At 33.3% G+C, this 18,805-nt stretch overlaps 4 protein-coding genes across 4 annotated transcripts; 3 read left to right on the top strand and 1 right to left on the bottom strand.

The window, feature by feature from the left end:
* The first annotated feature begins 71 nt into the window (after positions 1-71).
* Positions 72-2,376, top strand: LOC113501873. Its single transcript, XM_026883172.1, has 5 exons — positions 72-454; positions 825-1,010; positions 1,103-1,427; positions 1,580-1,838; positions 2,035-2,376. Exons 1-5 carry the CDS (start codon positions 272-274, stop codon positions 2,303-2,305), a joined length of 1,224 nt encoding a protein of 407 aa, XP_026738973.1. The 5' UTR covers positions 72-271; the 3' UTR covers positions 2,306-2,376.
* Positions 2,377-2,882: 506 nt separating this feature from the next.
* On the top strand, positions 2,883-3,868 carry LOC113501879 (low molecular weight phosphotyrosine protein phosphatase 1-like). The gene is made up of 4 exons (XM_026883179.1): positions 2,883-3,042; positions 3,134-3,321; positions 3,456-3,617; positions 3,718-3,868. The coding sequence occupies exons 1-4, from the start codon at positions 3,003-3,005 to the stop codon at positions 3,802-3,804; spliced, it is 477 nt and encodes a 158-aa protein (XP_026738980.1). The 5' UTR covers positions 2,883-3,002; the 3' UTR covers positions 3,805-3,868.
* Positions 3,869-4,315: 447 nt separating this feature from the next.
* LOC113501875 (lipid droplet-associated hydrolase) lies at positions 4,316-8,035 on the top strand. Its single transcript, XM_026883173.1, has 2 exons — positions 4,316-4,934; positions 5,203-8,035. The coding sequence occupies exons 1-2, from the start codon at positions 4,724-4,726 to the stop codon at positions 5,931-5,933; spliced, it is 942 nt and encodes a 313-aa protein (XP_026738974.1). The 5' UTR covers positions 4,316-4,723; the 3' UTR covers positions 5,934-8,035.
* Positions 8,036-10,544: 2,509 nt separating this feature from the next.
* Positions 10,545-16,612, bottom strand: LOC113501872 (alpha/beta hydrolase domain-containing protein 17B). Its single transcript, XM_026883171.1, has 5 exons — positions 16,512-16,612; positions 15,799-16,431; positions 13,526-13,658; positions 13,327-13,444; positions 10,545-13,255 (listed from the first exon to the last, which is right to left on the bottom strand). Exons 1-4 carry the CDS (start codon positions 16,529-16,531, stop codon positions 13,361-13,363), a joined length of 870 nt encoding a protein of 289 aa, XP_026738972.1. The 5' UTR covers positions 16,532-16,612; the 3' UTR covers positions 10,545-13,255; positions 13,327-13,360.
* Positions 16,613-18,805: the final 2,193 nt, after the last annotated feature.

Raw genomic sequence — 18,805 nt, 5'->3', positions numbered from 1 at the left:
TGATGGGAGTATTTTAGTTCTGTCAACTTCTAGTTATCAATTTCAAATTATGTTTATTATATTTTGAACTTTTGAAGTACCTGTCCCGTCCGTTTCATGGTTTTAGGGGCCGGAGGCTCGGAAGGGAACTTTCGGAGTATTTCTACACTCAACCGAAAACTAAATGAGTATTTGTAAATATCCTATACGATCAAGAAAACATTAAGTAATATAGTTTAAAATTGAACAACAGCTGATCTCATGTCTAAGAAATAACCTATATTTAAAAACAATGTTATTAGAAGATGAAAATATCTTAGATGTTGAGATGAGTGACAATGGACAAGAAGACCGACGAAAAAGTGAACTTGAGAGTATATTTAAGAATGTAGATGATCTAAGTGACCCATCGTGTATGGATAATATTTTAATATATTTACAAGAAATCAGAGATGAAGATTATTTGTTTATGGAGGTAAATATGCAGGCTTTTATTAAACGCGTCCAAAACGCTTTGATGTACTTTGTAATCTCGTAAATAATAAACTTTACATAAATGGACACATATTGCGAAATACCAATATTGCAACATAATATTTAACACCACTCCATTTGGTTATTACATGGCAGATAATCAATTTCTTTATCAATTACAATCTCACATATAGATTAAACAATGCTAGTTTATTCACTTTATTAAATTCTAGGTAAACTGTGGCAAATTATATGTGAAAATACCAATAGATGTGTAATATAAATAGAAAAAATATGATTACTCACAAAGAAAGGTATAACAATAGTTGTAACAATAATTTAAAATGAAGCATAACATTAAATGATTTCAGTTATTAGTACAGAAGGTGTCTGGAGAAGAAATCAACTGGTATCAACCTTGGTACCAACAATCTAATTCTCTTTCAAGACCACTGAAATGTACTGAAAATGAGAAAAATGGGGAAGCATACTTTACCGACACCATCAGTAAGGCTGAAAGTGATAAAATAAAAAAGAACTGGAGGAAATTTATGCGGGTAACATGTTTACTATAAAAAATTTTGGTTTCAAACACTTTTTTATTATATCATGTTCATATAAGTCTAAAAAAATGTTTTCTTTCATGCAGAAGTATGAAGTACCAGATCAGTTAATATGCTTGGCTAGGTGGAAAAACAAAAGTAAAAGTAGATTGCCAAATACACCTGAAGAGCAGGCAAAACGATTTGTGGTTGCATACCTGAGTCGTGGTCTCCAAAGGACTCTATATCAAGTATTCAGGCATATCATGACACACTATGGCAGTCCAAACAAAGGGCCATATACAGAAGAAGAAGAAAAAATCATGGAAGTGTGTTTTGAAAATCATCCTAACCATGCTGTTACACTTTTATCATCAGTTTTGAAAAGAGAACCAAGGGGAATCTATAAGAGATTACAACAGAAGTTAAACGGTACATTGTCTAGACATTTAAAAGATGGCGATCTAAATACTTGATTTACTAATTTTGTGACATCTTAATAACCATAACTGGCCATCTTGTACTGTACATACCTACATATTGAAGTATGTCCACAATTGTAATGTTATCATTTTTGTTTGCAGTAAAACCGGATTATAAAAGAATAAAGTGGAACCTACCATTAGCAACGAGATTTTTGAAGCTACTTTTGAAGTACACAGATCTACCTCTGGAAGAACTAAAAAATAGAAGCATAGAAAAAGATGTTTTTGTGAAGATAGCACAGATATTTGGACATAATTACACATATCTACGACTCTTCTGGTATCAAAATCTTCATGTCCAAATATTTGCGGAAGAACATATAAAACTTAATAAACTGAGGAAAAAGGTTTTTAAGAAGTTAGTATTTTTTGGGCAAGAATTCATAATTTAGTTCTTTAATTTTCCAAGTGATTTATATGATTTGACTATCATTTTATTTCACAGTAACCATGTACCTAACTAACTACCTAGTTCATAATTTACATAGTGTTGCCTTTCAAATAGATATGTTTTTGCTTATTTTAGTAAATATATTTTTTAATTTCAATTTCAGACTTAAAGAATCGTCGTATCAGGTATGGACTGACATTCGATGGAAAGATCTTGCCACTCAATTTCCAGATGGGTTGACTCATAGGTTTTTGTATATAGTTTGTAGAAGAGTTGTCTGTTCAATTCATGACTACTTAAAACTACCGCTATCGGATGTTGCAGAACATGCGTTACAAAAACTAAGTAACATGAAATATCGCAAGTTGCGTTTAAAAAGATTATGTTTAAATGAAGATGGGGAATTGGTTAAAATTTCCTCGACTGATAATTAATTGCTTTGTTAAATTTATTTATTTCTCCTGCAATGGTGCAGCTATTGTCAATAAATAGTTTTGTTTTTGTACTAAATCTTTTATTACCGCCTACCTATTTCCAATCCTTGGAGGATAAAATAAGATATTCATCCGTATTAAAGTTGTACTGCTGTTATTCAATATAAACTAATAAGAGGCCAACAGCGTCTCTATAAATATAAATCTACGTGGCTTAAAATTTCGGTCATGTGAAGGCTAAGCTTCCTTCTTGTCTTAATAGTCAAACGACGCGCCGCGCTAACTGTAGTGCAGTAATGCAGTTAACGACGTACGTCTAGCAGCGATGCAGATACCAGATTCAAGGTGGCGCGTGTCCTACAACCTGCTGCCAAAGCTACCATGTGTAGACCTACCGCCGCTGGTCTTAAAAAAGGAATTAAGCATAGTATCTAAATCACAATGATTTCATTTATTGCAAACGAATTCTACCTATTTCAAATTCCATAGGTTTTAAAGTGCAAATATGTCTATACTCAAAGCCAAATGGCTTTGAGCTTTGAGTATAGACTGCAGAATGATGATGAAAGGTTAGAAAAACGTAAACATAAACCAGAGAAACTGTCAGTGAAGTGCGAAAGTGTCGAATATTATCTCATAACTTCTTGTTATTAAATACGATTTTTACTAAGTGAAACCAGTAAATATAAGTTGCAAGATGTCAGGAGAGAAGAAAAAAGCTCTTTTTATTTGTTTGGGTAAATCGAAATATTATTTTATTCGCTCCGAACTGATAATGGCAAAAAATAACTTTGAATGGCGACTGCTAGCGATGTATTTATGTTTCAGGTAATATTTGTAGATCACCTATAGCAGAAGGAGTATTCCAGAAAACTGTAAATGATATGAATCTAAGTGATCAGTGGGAAATAGACAGTGCTGCTATAGGAAGCTGGCATGTTGGCAATTCACCTGACTGGAGAGCTTTAGACACTATGAAAAAGCATGATGTTCCTTATGATAATCATGCAAGACAGGTAAGTAAACAAACTACATTTTTGAACTAAGGTCACTAGCTAGAACAAATTGTAAAATATTTTATGACCTAGTGTAATTTTAAACAACTAACTAAGTATGTGAAACATGGTACTTATTGCTTATCCATTTTCAGATAATATCAGAAGACTTTAACCATTATGATTTCATATTTGGTATGGACGAAGAAAACATGAGGGATCTTAAAAAACGGGCTCCAAAAGGAAGCAAGGCTAAACTTCTGATGTTTGGTGACTTTGACCCTCAGGGTGACAGGATTATAAGGGACCCATATTATGTAAGTATATATTTTTTTTTAAGTCATCTTGCTTTACTAACCGCTCAAACAGTCATGTAAGCTACAAAACTTTAATTTAATACAAATTATCATTTTCCAGGACAGTGATGCCAAAGGTTTTGAAAAGTGCTACCAGCAATCTGTAAGGTGTTCCAAAGGGTTTTTAGAAAAAGTTGACACCTTGTAATTTAATTTTGAGTTATAATATTTTTTTAACTGTTGAAAATAAATCAATTTAAAATTAAATTAAATCAATTTTTTTCTCTGTCACACAAACCAAAGTATTTAATTATGATGTATAAAGCTAAACCAGTTAATTTATTATGATGTTGTTAACTTAACCCCAATAATTAGAAAAAATTACGACGACAAATATTTGATTTTAAATTAAAATGCGCTGTCCTCTAAAAGTGTATTATAATTATTATGTATACATGTAAACAACTTTTTGATCGTGCACATACTCATGCAAGGTAGAATAAAGGAATATTGTTGTAAATAGTTTTAATGTTTGCCTCTTGTGGGTGCAGTTCTTTCTATGTTTTGTTTAAAATGTAAAAAATATATATTAGAAATTGGATCTAGCTGATAGAGCGAAACATTTACAAAATCGATATCAAGATAAAGAGCAAGTCGCATCCTCTCTATCAAAGTATCGATTCGGTCTACAGTTCTTCGGTCCCTCTCTAGTCTGTGTACTCTGACACTCTGTGTTCATGCTTGTCATTGAAATTGATCGATGATCATCTTTGTCAATGTCAAAGAATGTGTCAGTGATATTATTTACGAATTTCGGTTTATTGATTAATTTGCCTTATAATATTATATTATAATATTAAACTCAGAATAAATAACAGCGGTTGCATCAGAATTATTAGTTGACATATTCGTTGAGAACATGAAACTGCAAACCGATTTGGCATTCGATGTTTACGAACGATTTTAAAAGATTTAAATACATAAACTATTATATGATCGAAGATATACTTTAAGCGTGAACCTTGGAGTGATAACAGAAAAGATAAAATAAATTCACTAACGAATAGCTTTTGCATATCGAAGCAGTGGATACAAATTAGAGACAAGTATTTACTTACTTTGTCAAAATGACAACAAATGAAAAGCCACTACAAGTGCATCATTGCTTATTAATGCTAAATAACATCCAAACACATATTCTATCATGTGGAAGTCCATTTGACTGTAATGGGAAGGATGTGATCATCTGTATTCCTGGGAATCCAGGAATATCCGATTTCTACAGAGAATTTGCTGTTAAATTACACCGCTTTACCAATTTACCTTTGTGTGTAATAGGTAAGTTATTTTTGTTTTGCCCTTCCCTTTCTGTATTTGATATTATTATAATAAATAATCTCATAATAGTATGCAAAAATAAAATTTCTGAATTCATCTCATTTTTTTTATAGACTGTAGATTAAGACAATCTTTTAGACATATGACTTAAATTTGTAAAATACACATTAACTTGAATTGCATAGGTTTGCCCAACATGGGCTTTCTAGTTCAATTCTAAGTGAAAAGTTTTTATAAGAAAATTTAATTTTCATTTGTTTATTTGTAGGTCATGCTGGTCATGAAGTAGTTCCACATGAACAGTCTAATGTCCTAAAAAGCCAGGAGCACCTTTTTGATCTCGAAGGTCAAATCAAACATAAGCTGGACTTTCTCAATAAATGCATCGACAATCGAAGCAGGTTACATTTCATTGGACATTCCATTGGAGCATGGTTTATATTAGAAATTCTGCGTGATCATGAAAGTATACTCAACAGAGTTGCTTCTGTCAATCTATTATTTCCAACTCTGCAAAAATTGGGAGAAACTAGAAATGGAAAATTTATAACCCACTTTGTGAAAGTTATCCACAGCTTAGTATTATTTTTATTTCTTTTGGCTTATTTGTTACCAGATCCAGTAGTATTCTTTTTAGTTAGACTTTATTTAAAATTTAATTCATACCCAATGTATAATTTTATTGGTGTAAACAAGCTTTTAAATGTAGAAGTTGGAGAGAAAATGTTACATTTGGCTTATGATGAAATGAATAATGTAAAAAATTTGAATGTTGAGGTGTTAGACAAAATTAAACATAAGACAAATGTAATATACAGTAATAAAGATAACTGGGCCCCAGTGTCTTACATGGAGGACCTGAAACAGTTTGAACCAGATCTCAAAATGACAATGGTGGATATTGATCATGCATTTGTTTTGAAATCATCAGAACCAGTAGCTGATATGGTGGCACAGTTTATAAATCCATTAGCCCCACAATCATGTGATCAGGAATAATAATTTTTAGAGGGTACCCAAAATAATAATTACAACTGTGAAATATTTTAATAACATATTTTATCTCATCTATTGACCTCATATTAGAATGTACTTAGTATGTTTCCATAGTCGGCTGGTGGATGTTAGGACACACTTAATTAATTTGAGCAACTCATACCTAGCAGACAGTAATAGATGTAAGGGAATAGTTAATTTTTTATTTTTGGTGATATTGTGTTGTTTATATATAACCTATGGTCCTGCAGCAAACATAATATTGCGTCCTTATGAAATAAAATACTGTAGAAAGGGTAACTTACTTAAAATTTGTTTAAGGTCTAAAGATCAACTATAAGTATAACCATTTGTTGGAACATATTTAACCCATGTGATATCATTATTTTAAGCTATTTAAAACCTATTTTGTTTTGGTAAGATATATTTTGTTTGAAAGAAAGGACTCCAAGGGTCTTCATATAAAACTGATTTTCTGATAGTAATTCTATTCAGCATTTAAAATATTTTTATTATAACCAGCTTAACTGATAATAGCTACTTTCTGAAAGATAGGTTGTTACTGGTTACTACGTAGAAATGAAAATGTTATTTGTAGTTTAAGGATTTTTAAGTGAAAGTAAGAAAAGAGGCAAAAACAGCTAATTAAAATCAATAAATCGATTATGACAATAGAAAGATCTGGGCCATTTGGGCCGATAGAGAAAACAGAGTTTTTTTTTTTAGATTTGCTGTTTGATTGCATTTACCAGGATTTGTCTGGTGGTTTAAATACCTACACAATGTAAATTTTAACTAAGCAAATTTTTGTCTAGTGAAAAAAAAAGTTAACTGTCTCTGGGAAAACGTTGGGGAGGCGGATGTCTGTATCTCTAAAAGTCAGTAAAAGTGAACTATAACGACCAGGGCGCCGTTTTGGATATTTACAATGGCAATTGGATTAAATTTTAAAATTCATTATATTAACCTTAAGTGTGCCGTGCCATACTGAATTTCTAATTATTGTTTAGGATAAATGCTTAATAGAATAAAAAAAATCATTTTTAGCCAATTTTCATTCATCCCTCGGCCATTGTAAATAGCAGAATTGCCCTGCCCTGAAGATAGGGAGGAATACCTACATTCCTACAGTCTAGCATAGCTTGCCTCTCTTATTCATAAACCCTTTTAATTTATTCAACCATTTGTTAAACGACTTCAAAGGTGAGAGGCCTAAATTGGAAAGTATTTTACTTAATTAAAACTAGAGCTCGAGCGGCCTAGTCGCTAGTGGTAGCTGTGTTATAATTATTGATAATTCTAATCTATCCATAGGTTATTACTAATAACCTCCGATAATAGCAAGCGCAAACGATTTTGATAAGGTTTAGATATTATATTAATAACATTTAATTAATCCGATTGCTAAACACGTTTTGATTGTTTAGGTCTTTTGACATAAAGTTAGATGCATTTTACAATGATGCCACTCAACAAAAGATAACTCTCGCTGACTAGCTGATGATATCTACTTCGGAATAAACATTCCTGATTATATCTTATAGGTATATTTAGGTACAAGTTATGATCATCACTGGGTATCGTGCGGATTTTTCCACACGGTTGTTTTGCGGTCCACAGACTACACCCCACATTTCTATAAATTTGTTTATTCAATAAATTCATGAACTACCTACCTACTTCAGAAGGAGGGTTTCTCTTTTCGGTTGATATTTTTTGCTTTAGTACTTAAAATTAAGTAAAACACCGCAACGATCTGAAAATATTTACCCAAAATTTATCTTTCATTATCATTGTAAATGTTGACTCTCTTTGTTGCAGAACTGTGGGTTAATGGTTGTTGTTGTTTTATATAAATATGTTTTTATTCGTCTTTTAAGTTGCCAACATGTCAATCTGCATATTTTACCTTAAATCTGCATTTCTTATTTTTTTTTTGGGCTGTGTCAATTTACTAAAAGGGATTATGATAAGTGTAGCTATTCCATTTTTATACGTAATATGTAAGTCTATTTACTATATTATAGGCACTAAATTACCTATGTATCATAAAATGAATTGTGAAAACCAAGTGCTAGTCAATAAATTTTGTAACTTACTTATGATGGAAATGTTTTTTAACCCGTATGTTCTAACAACAGTTCTGTTAACAGTAACACTGCAGTCTACGGGAGCGCTCCCGTAGACTGCAGTGTTACTGTTAACTATTGTACCTATTATCGTGGACCTAATTATAGGAAAATCAAAGTGTTTCTAAAAGCACCTCACCTTTAAATTTAGTCGCTTACCACATAAAAATAAATTTTGATTTCCATTAAATCTTCATTAATAATAGGCCAAAATTTCAGATATGTGCAATTTAATTAGTTTATTAAAAAGTAATATACCTCATATTTTACAATTTAGAGATAACATTTACATAATATATTATATATAATTATAAAATAGCTGTCGAGACTAAATAAAAAATCCGTTCTATGTAGGTAGTTACATTATTAAAATAAGTACATACTTTTAATTGTTTGGATGAGCACATAACAAGTGAATTATTACTCACACAAGAACGAGGTAGACCTGTAATTATTTATTTTAAAAGCTTTTTTATTCCTATAAGTATAACAAAAATAATTAGGAGGATAGAAAATCATGTACATCGTAGAAAATGTTCATAAAACCTAAATAATTGCCGATCTATCTCTGTCCAAGGGTGAGCACTGGCTAGACATTGTAATGATTCTTTAGCTATAAGTAGGTAATGGCACTTAAACACAAACAATCTTAAGTCTTCGGTAGGTGTGTATATTAATATAATAGCTTTGGATCACCTACGCAATTCACTAATTACGAATGAGATGAGTTTCATATTAACATACGAAAGAATAAGACTCGTATGATTTCAAACCTTTCCTATTATATCATATTTGATCCCGTTTCCATTACCTATGACGTACAATTGGTTAAAAGTTACCGGTATTTTTTATAAATTACCCAGCTTACATTGATTTACCTTGTACAATGTGCATACCTAGAACGAAGACTTAAAAATTAATATTTATTGATAGACATTAATCTATACTAATATATAAAGCTGAAGAGTTTGTTTGTTTGTTTGTTTGAACGCGCTAATCTCAGGAACTACTGGTCCAAATTGAAAAATTCTTTTTGTGTTGAATAGACCATTAATTGAGGAAGGCTTTAGGCTATAAACCATCACGCTGCGACTAATAGGAGCGAAGATACAATGAAAAATGTGAAAAAAACAGGATGGGTATAAATCATAACTTATATCTTCTTCTACCCACGGGAACGAAGTCGCGAACAACAGCTAGTCTATATATACTAATATATAAAGCTGAAGAGTTTGTTTGTTTGTTTGTTTGAACGCGCTAATCTCAGGAACTACTGGTCCAAATTGAAAAATTCTTTTTGTGTTGAATAGACCATTAATTGAGGAAGGCTTTAGGCTATAAACCATCACGCTGCGACTAATAGGAGCGAAGATACAATGAAAAATGTGAAAAAAACAGGATGGGTATAAATCATAACTTATATCTTCTTCTACCCACGGGAACGAAGTCGCGAACAACAGCTAGTTTAACAAATAGTTTGAGAATGCTATCCACGTGTATTCTTCATAGATTATTCACAAGACATCATGTAAAGCGGGCTCTCAATTATTTAGACAATTTAAATCTAGGTACTCATAGGGCCTAACCACTTACTTTCTTAGATTTTCGATAAATAATTTTGAAAGAAATGTGGTTGAAAATATGTTGCTCCGAGTTCACGAGCTAACTTAAGAAATTGACAACATTAATTTCGTGGTCTCGGTCCTTATTTTTATTATTGATGGAACCTGCGCCAGTTTCATCACTTTAAAATATTCAATTAATATTTTCCATGGGAAATGTAAGACGGAATTCCACTGGTTGTAAAAAGGAAGTAGCTTAGAGACAATTCACTCGGGGTCACTAAAATAACCAAGGTGTGAAATTTCATAATCTGATTGCAATGTCATGTTGGCACTTAAAACATAAGTGCCGATAAAATCATGGGGCCCATTTCAAAAAGCAAGTAGCAAGACATTACAGCGTGTGAATAAGGAAGAATTCTAATAATTCGTTTGATTAAATTATAGTGCGTTTACGTTTGATTTATTATTGCTCTTATTAGGCTAGGGGCGAGGCTAACGGTAAAAATAAAAGCGTGCCTACTTTTTCGTTGTGAATGTAAACAGATTGACAATTATAACTATTTTAAGTAAAGGTGAATGTTTCATGTTTGAAGACTATCGACATGTGATAGAATCGTTGAATTGCTAGCTTTTACCTATTTCGAAAACAATTCGTGTTATTTACTGTAAGGGATATTCATTGGTACTCCTGTTACTTGCAGGAAAATTGATAGATTAGACGCTAACTGGAGCTTTAAAAACGACTGGAAAGATCAACACAATAAACTAAAGATTTACGTAAATTAAACATTTCATTATTATATGCACCAGTAGGTACTTAGATACGACGGAGATCAAATACTTAGGTAATTCCAATACAGGTTTGAAATTTTAAGTACTTTCTCAAACATTTTAGATTTACAGAAATAAAAGAATACAAATTAATTTAAGTAAACATACAATTTTAATTAATTATGTGATAAACTATCGATATGATTACATAAAAAGAAAGACTGCAATATGTTCGTACCGTGCGTGTAGACACGTCCACATAACTTGCTTATTATAAGTACCTATTATGTATTTATTGTGATCATAACATACCTAAAAATATAACTGGATATAGGCAGTTCGGGTTACAAGCAGGTTGATGGCTTAATTTGAGATTACTTCCCCTTTATTCTAGTTATCAGACGGCTTTTTTAAATTGAATTTTAACGGCTACTGCTATTCATAAGAAAGTTCCCATATTCAACATTATTACAAAATAGGAAAGTTGGGCTGACAAGTTTCTGGGTTCACTAATTTACAGGACCCTATGGCATGAAAGTTAATATTATTCCATATTCTGGTCACATAAATCGCGTATACATATATATTTATAACATGCTTATTCACACCTACTTTTAGCCTAGTACTGATCGATTTTACGCCGTTACTGCGATTCGATATACTTATATTTAACATAGCATGAACTACGATACAGTCGTACGTCTATAGATTGATGCATTGACGTCAGTTTATTGGAATCATTTGAGATACCAATAAGGTGCTGTAGAGGCTATCAACTCATATCAAATGATTACTTGCGTATGGACGTCAAATGACAGTTACTTTTTATTTGGCAAAATCAAGTTCATCAGATGCATTAAATTCATTGCAGTCCATAAAAAAAAATGAATGCAGTAACCTCGTAATACCTACATTCTATATAAATGAATAAGACATTTTAAATCATGTTCGAAAACAGATAACATTTTTTATGCAATAGTAATTTAATAAATCTGTATTAAATGATGCAGGTGTTTTCAGATCGAAACTAACAGCATTTAATAGAGGAAAAACGCTATAAAATAACCACACTACAGGCAGGTTTTCAAAATTTTCGTAATCAGAAATTTTTATGCTGTTATATTATTGTTTTCTTGTGGAATGTATAGATGGAAACTGATCAATGCCTATTAAATTATTGATTTAACGTTTCGATATTATAACATCTGAGTTACAATCAGATAGTGATATAACAACTATAAATACGTTTACTTTATATCTGGAAATATTTACAGTTAATGGAAGATGCGCGGATACGTGAACATTATGCACAACGGAATAATATATGAGACTACAAGGCTACTATTGTATTGTGCGTTTAGTTTTTGGTGAAAAAAATATTGTTGAAGGAACTACGTCAATTAACTTTCCGAATGCTACTGTACGGTCCCAGAATAGAACTACAAAAGAAACGTTTTTTTTAACATACCTTCAAATAATGCAGATTTTCTAATTACGCACAACCTCCCGAAGTAAAAGATAATTATACAATATTAAAACATTCATATTTATCATTATCATAACACGAGCATACTTTTTATATTTATCAAATATTACAGTACATTAATAAATTTTGAAATCTTAATTACTAAAGGGATACAAAATTCGCACTAATAATACTCATACATCAAAAAGGACAACACACCGCACAACTATACCTCTCTACCGCCAGACGCTCGATGGCGCTCAGCGGGGTCCCTCAAGTGGCTCTACCGCCTTCGGCTTGCTCAACAGGTGGTCTCCAAAAGAGGATCGGCGAGCTTCTTAACTCTGTCACCATCGATAGACGAGCATATTATTTTCTGCGAGGCCGACTTGTAGAGGCGTCGCGGGCGATCCTCATCATCGGAAAGGGCACGAGGGGGTGCACGCGGGCGAAGCCGAGCCGGTGACAGCCGCGGCGAGCGCGCCTCGCACGTGCATTGCGCGCCCAGCGAGCGGGCCGCGCGCGCCTGCCGGGCCCAGCCGGTCCTCCAACACTCACAACTTTCGTTACCGCATGTTTCGCACACCACCGGTGACTTACGCTCTAGTTTTCCCCGCTTGAACTTGGGCGGGACCTCGCGTTTCTGTTCAGTGTCTGAAGCCGCACGACCCACGTCTTCTCGAGACACCGGTCGATCACAGGATTTATCGGTTCGTTGAGTAGGGTTTCTCACCCAAGGGTCGAGTCCACCGCGGCCGGAGGTACGGTTACGGCTTCCGGCGGCGTTTAAGTCGACTTCGCTCATTTTTCGCCACGGATTGCCCAAGACTGAAACAGCATCACTACCAGAGCGATCGCGATTCCGTAAACGGGATTCTGAGGTTTCATTAAGAGCTAAAGACGAAGCATCAGGAGATGAGCGCTCGCTCCGCACAATGCGCGGCAGCAGTACGGCGGGCGCGGAGGGCGCGGCCAAGGACACCGGGGGCGAGGGCGGCGAGAGCGGCGCCGCGTGCGACGGCGAGGGCGCGGGCGAAGCGCGCGGCCGCTCTGAGTGCGACCGAGCACGCGGAGTGTGTGTGCGACTAGCCGGAGTTACGTCACTAAGAGATCGCAGGTGTATCCGCCTTCGCACACATGTCGGCGAGTCTGTATCAGTCACGTTTATACTGATGTTATGCGCGACGGAGGGTTTTTGGTCGGCAGAGCTAATTTCGTTATTGTCTGTTTTAATAGTTTCTTTATAATTTTGTGGACTCACGGAGTCACTAGCGTTCGCTGAGTTTTTGTTGGGGCCGGCCCGGCTAGGCCCGGCCCCCGCTAGCTAGAGGAGTCTCTCTGTAGCTGAACTAGAGGTGCCGGAGCTCAGTGTTGATGCGGGATTTTGGTCGTCACCTGTACAAAAAATAGAATTTATTAAATTGATATTGATAAAATACCTAATTATTATTTTAATTTAAACTTACCTTGAGTTGTCTGGCCTGTGGCCGGCAGTCTTTGTCAGTTGAGCAATTCTACTGAAACGAAGCGCTTCAGCCTCTCTAAATATTGGTTGAAGAGTTCAACATCATTATGTCCTGCTCCCTGTAATTGAAGTTGTATTTCAATATTTATTTTCTGAAGAACATACAAATTTTTATTATTTCTAAATAATAATTTACATACCTCAACCCATAATGGTTCGACAGCACGAGGACAGCGTTCATAAATAGCTAGTCCATGCGAGAAATCTATTACCTCATCTTCAGTTCCATGAATAACAAGAACTGGAGAGGTCACCTTAGGAATTTTGTCGATACTGTAACAAAGACATAATAAGAACCTGAACTGATGCAGTACTTTTGACCCCAGAGACAGCAGTGAGCAACCCTAGATATAGCAAATTTGTCCCAATACCAGATGTTTTGAATGGTTTTATAGCGGTACATAAAATTGATATAACTATTGCCATAGGTTTGTTAACAACAATAAACAGACATGGGAGTTAAAGTATGACACAAAGCATGCTTCTCTACAAGGTGTGATTACTACATGAAAAGTTTAGAAAATGATATCCTTTACCTTGCTATGAAAAACATTACCGTCAGGTAGAACTCATTTAGTAGTTGTTAAGTATTTATTGACATGCACACAGCAAGTTGATGTAACAGCTATGTCATTGTTACATAGCAAAAGAATCAAGTAATTCAATGGTTAATGGTCATTGAGGGCTGTACATGTTTGCTAAACAGTGAAAGGAAATTTTACTAGGAATCTACAAATTGATTTGTGCTCTTGATTTATTTACAGTTGAATTAAAATTATCTTTCTTAGAATATAGTATTTTATTTGTAATACAAATATATACATGTAGCCAAACAAATTTAATATTTTTTAAGTTCTTTTCACATTAATTAAAGATCTCAGTAAACTTATACTGTGTGACTAGCATTCCGAGGGTTTAGTAATCATTTTACACAACCTTTTTAGTTTGATTGAAATAATGCATTTATGAACTGTGTTCTGCAACTAGCAAGATCAGCTATGCTAAATAATGAGGTGCAGTATTGATTACCTAATTCTAATTGGATAATTGATAAATTAATAACTTTAAGAAAGACATATTGAGTTCTCACATGCTATAAATTACATTCTTGACAATGTAGAGTTTATGTATGGAAGTAACATAAACAGTGACCTTTATATTTTATAGTTCACCAAGGACTTTTGGTTACTTATAGGCTGAGACGCATTATGTCATAAACAACTTCATGGTTGTGGTAAATGTAGTTTGATAAGACTGACAAAACATATTATTGTAATAGTATAGGTAGGTATGGTTAACTTTTTCATATAGCAGTATTTTTTTTTTTGTAAAAGGTCAAATGTTTGGAATGCACATTGTACCAATTGCAGTGTCTTATAATTATGTAGTATGCAAATCTAGCCTTACACATTTAAGTTTACTTTCGTCATAACAATATCATTACTGTTTATGAAGATATTGTTTGTTATGTATTTGCATACTCACCTTTTATTTACTTACAAATGCACAATACATAACAGCAGTTGTAAACTAATAGGTAGTTAAGTACAATCAACTTGTTACTTAAGCAATCCAGTTATCTTACAATCCAATGCTTCACCTTTGTTTTTATATCCATATGTTTTCTTGTGACATATCAACAACAGATAAATGTGTTGTTGATAGCATAATATGTCACAATAGTCTGGGAGAAAACATGCAACATAACAAAGCAAAATACCCTAATAGCTGTGCTAATGGTGTTATCTCTCTTATTTTATAGATAAGAACTTAGTAGGTAAATTATTGTGTGTTATCTGCTAAATCATGACCAACACTGATAAATATTTGTTTGCAGGTGTTTACATTTTTGATTTCAGAAAAAAGGCTTTTGTAATTAGGTTGAATAAAATACATGGAGTTTAAATGTTGACAAATAAATTGTGTTATAAAAAGTATAAGTACCTACAAATAAAAGGTACAATTGTATATTTAAAATGTTATATCTACCTACATACATTGTAGATTCAAATAAAAGCAATAACAACAGTGATATTAAAGAGTCAAAAGAATACCTAATTACAATATTGATTAATGAGTCACTACAAGGTCAAAATACTGACAGAATTTAATATGTTACTAAGTTAGCACATTTCAGACAAACAGGTAAATATGAACAAGAAAATGAACAATAGTTAATATTTGATAGATGTCTAAGTTCTAGTTAGTTACTAAACCATGCAATGTATGAACAAGTTACAACTTACATAAGTGAAGCAACTAAAATATTTATTTCATGTTTCAGATAATTAATGTAGCAAATGAGTCAAGTTGACATGCCTATCAACACTATAGTTGATGCACATAAACTTATTGATGAGTCACCATAACAATTTATATTTACTGATGGAATGGTTAGTTAATCATCACTTACCTTGGAAAGGCATCAAAGAACCATGTTCTCTTAGTGTTGGGGAAGGCGACTCGCATACCAGACATAAGTGGTGAGTGGAGCACAACAGCCCCCACCTCATAGCGAGCAGCCAGATCTACTGTTGGTACAGTTCCAATGCTTTGTCCATACAATATTATATTTTCTGGGCTGATTCCATACCGAGTTCGTAGTGCCTGCCATGCTGCATCAATATCCGCATACAAATTTTTCTCTGATGGTTTTCCACCACTCACACCATAGCCAGAATAGTCATAGCTGAATATGTTACAGTTTATTCTAGTTCCTAATCCTAAGTAAAAACTGCTCATCTGACCGAGATCTACGGCATTTCCATGTGAAAATAATATAGTAAAACGGGCATTGGGACTACACCGAACAAAGAGGCAAGCTATTCTATTGCCTCTTGTGGTTCTTGAGTAGAAGCCTTCAATATTCTCTTTTTCCCTTTCTGAATATTGCCATTCTGCTCTTTCAGTCAGTGTCAATGAAAATTTTGATCCTGTTTCATCAGGTGTGAATGCATACGTAGGTTCTGGAGGCAGAAACGCAAGCTTAGCCGCGATTTTCCCCGGGCATGGTGGACAACAAAACAGGCAACAGAGTTCACTGAAACTTAACCCGTTCATGATGAACTGTTACTAATACTCATGAGAAAATTATTAAACACTATCCATAACAAAATCACAACTCACAAATTCCTACTCCTGATCATGGCGAAAATAAAAGATTTCACAAAATTGACAGATAGTCAACAGTTTCGTTCAGCCATGACGGCAATGTTGCCAACGTCACGTCATTTCTTAATTAGTTTATTACTTTTAGAAAACGGTAAATCTACATCAGTTCTAACGCTGCGTATCCGAACGCATTTTACAGTGGAATGTCGATTTTTTACGGAAGTTCAAAAATTAGCGAAAGATGATTTCACGACTATGAAGAGACCTTAGATTTAACCATAACTCATCTCAACACCAAATGTTGGCAATTTGTGCCGTTATTATAACTTAAGAGTAAAGCTGATTTCATATGCTTGAAAACTGCATTATGATAATATCAAAGAGAAGAGAGAGAGATTATAATTTAATGTCTTCAGAAAATATTAAAAGTACCTATAGACATTTAATTTTATTTCTAACGGATTATATACGCTATTAGAAATGTTTTATGCTGTGTGCAGCGGTAGAACGTAGTGTGTAAATTCCGATTTCCTTCGCGTTTATATCTTTGTATAATATATACAATTTATATCCGCGTCAAAAATAACTTACGTATAATATTATGTCGTTCTGTTCTCGCATCCTATAACATTTTAAAGTATATCTATTTGGGTAACATGGTGACTCCGTAGGTATTTAAACTTGCGTAGGCAAACACTAGATAGCACACCTGGTCTACTGATGATATCATTTAATACTTGCCCAATCCATTTAGGTTGATAGGTATAAAAACGCAGTTATTTATTTATTAGAATCTTTATTACAAAGAAGTTAAACATTCTAGATGTAAGCAGTTGGTACATTTTTAGTACAAATTAAAAAGACGAGAAATAACATAGTAGCTAATAATATTATTATTACGTATTTACAATTAGTAGGTCGATTTAAAAAGTCGGTAACATAAAATAAAAAGGGCTTTTTAAAGCACAGTTGATTAGTAAAAAAAGTAGTTTCAGTGTACGTCGAATGGATAAATAAATATGACCATTCCGTAGTATAAAAATATTTCGTACAAGTGTTGTTTAATGCATTATTTAACAGTTCAATTGTACATATTACACTAATGATGGCTTTTATTACCGGGTTTGTCGCATGCACACAAAGTTCGGCACCACGCTGATAACTTGTACGAACCATCGAAAATATTTAAATTAGTTGTTTAGTAGAAAATTGTAACGGTAATCAATGTTGAGTAGATACATTAACTACTTCAGCAGTTTATTTGTAATAATTACCAACAGGATGAAAAAATTACAAAATTTAATTACCTACTGCATTACTGACCTTAATTAAAATTTAGATCTCATTTGCATCATCAGTCTAAAAATTCATAGTCTAGCTGTCGTAACGTTTGTTTGTCGGACAATCTCAACGGTAAAAACGTAAAAGGTGATTCTCAGGAGTAGAATCAGGAAAAAGTAACACATTAAGTTGAGGTCGTCATTGTCCTTACCAACTGTTTAAAGTAACTGTAGTGCTAAAATGTTTTAATCCTTACGTCACCTTGTATAATGTATAGCCGTAGTACTGTAAGAACTTGGATAAAAATAATATTAAATAAAGCAATCTGCAGCATTAAAGATGTGGCAAGGATAATGACGTCTAGCTGTGTTACTTTCCGAAGAATCATCGAAAAATGAACAAATACCTAAATTCTATTAAATTGTTGTTAATTTTAATACCTCGTTGGTAACAAAATTATTATCAGGCTCATTCGTCTTGGTACATCTTTCAATTATTATGCTAAATAAAATAAATTAATGTAAATAAAATTTTGTATGTATTCTAATTTTCTAATAATTGTACTATAAACAGTTGGACGATATAATGATTTGTTATGGACTTACACATTAAAATACATGACCAAATATAAGATAATATTGCATAGTTTAATATAAAATCTGCCAAATAGAGAGCATTTTTTACCTTTCTTTTGATCATATATCTTTACCGTTACTAATACATAGCCTTTTTGAAAATACCCTCTTATTTCTGGTATTATTTGCGCGCAATAAACGAATTTATTTTTGTTCCTCAACAAAAAATACTCACTAAGTATAATTACTAAAATGTTCTCAAACAGCCTAAACGCAAGGTCTGCGAAGTAAAAATTGGAGATCGTAATTAACTTCAATTTCATGTCTATATGAACGTTTTAATAAAAATAAAAACATACAACAAACATGGTGACAAAAAACACACGCACACAGTGGAGTACAAATTTTTTGGCCTAAATTAAACGAAACAGTTAGACAGCTCGGTTTTTGATG

Source organism: Trichoplusia ni, chromosome 16, assembly GCF_003590095.1.
Source record: "Trichoplusia ni isolate ovarian cell line Hi5 chromosome 16, tn1, whole genome shotgun sequence".
In the NCBI taxonomy this organism is placed as follows: domain Eukaryota; kingdom Metazoa; phylum Arthropoda; class Insecta; order Lepidoptera; family Noctuidae; genus Trichoplusia; species Trichoplusia ni.
Note: the sequence above shows the minus strand (reverse complement) of the source record. Positions and strands in the feature narration are given on the sequence as shown.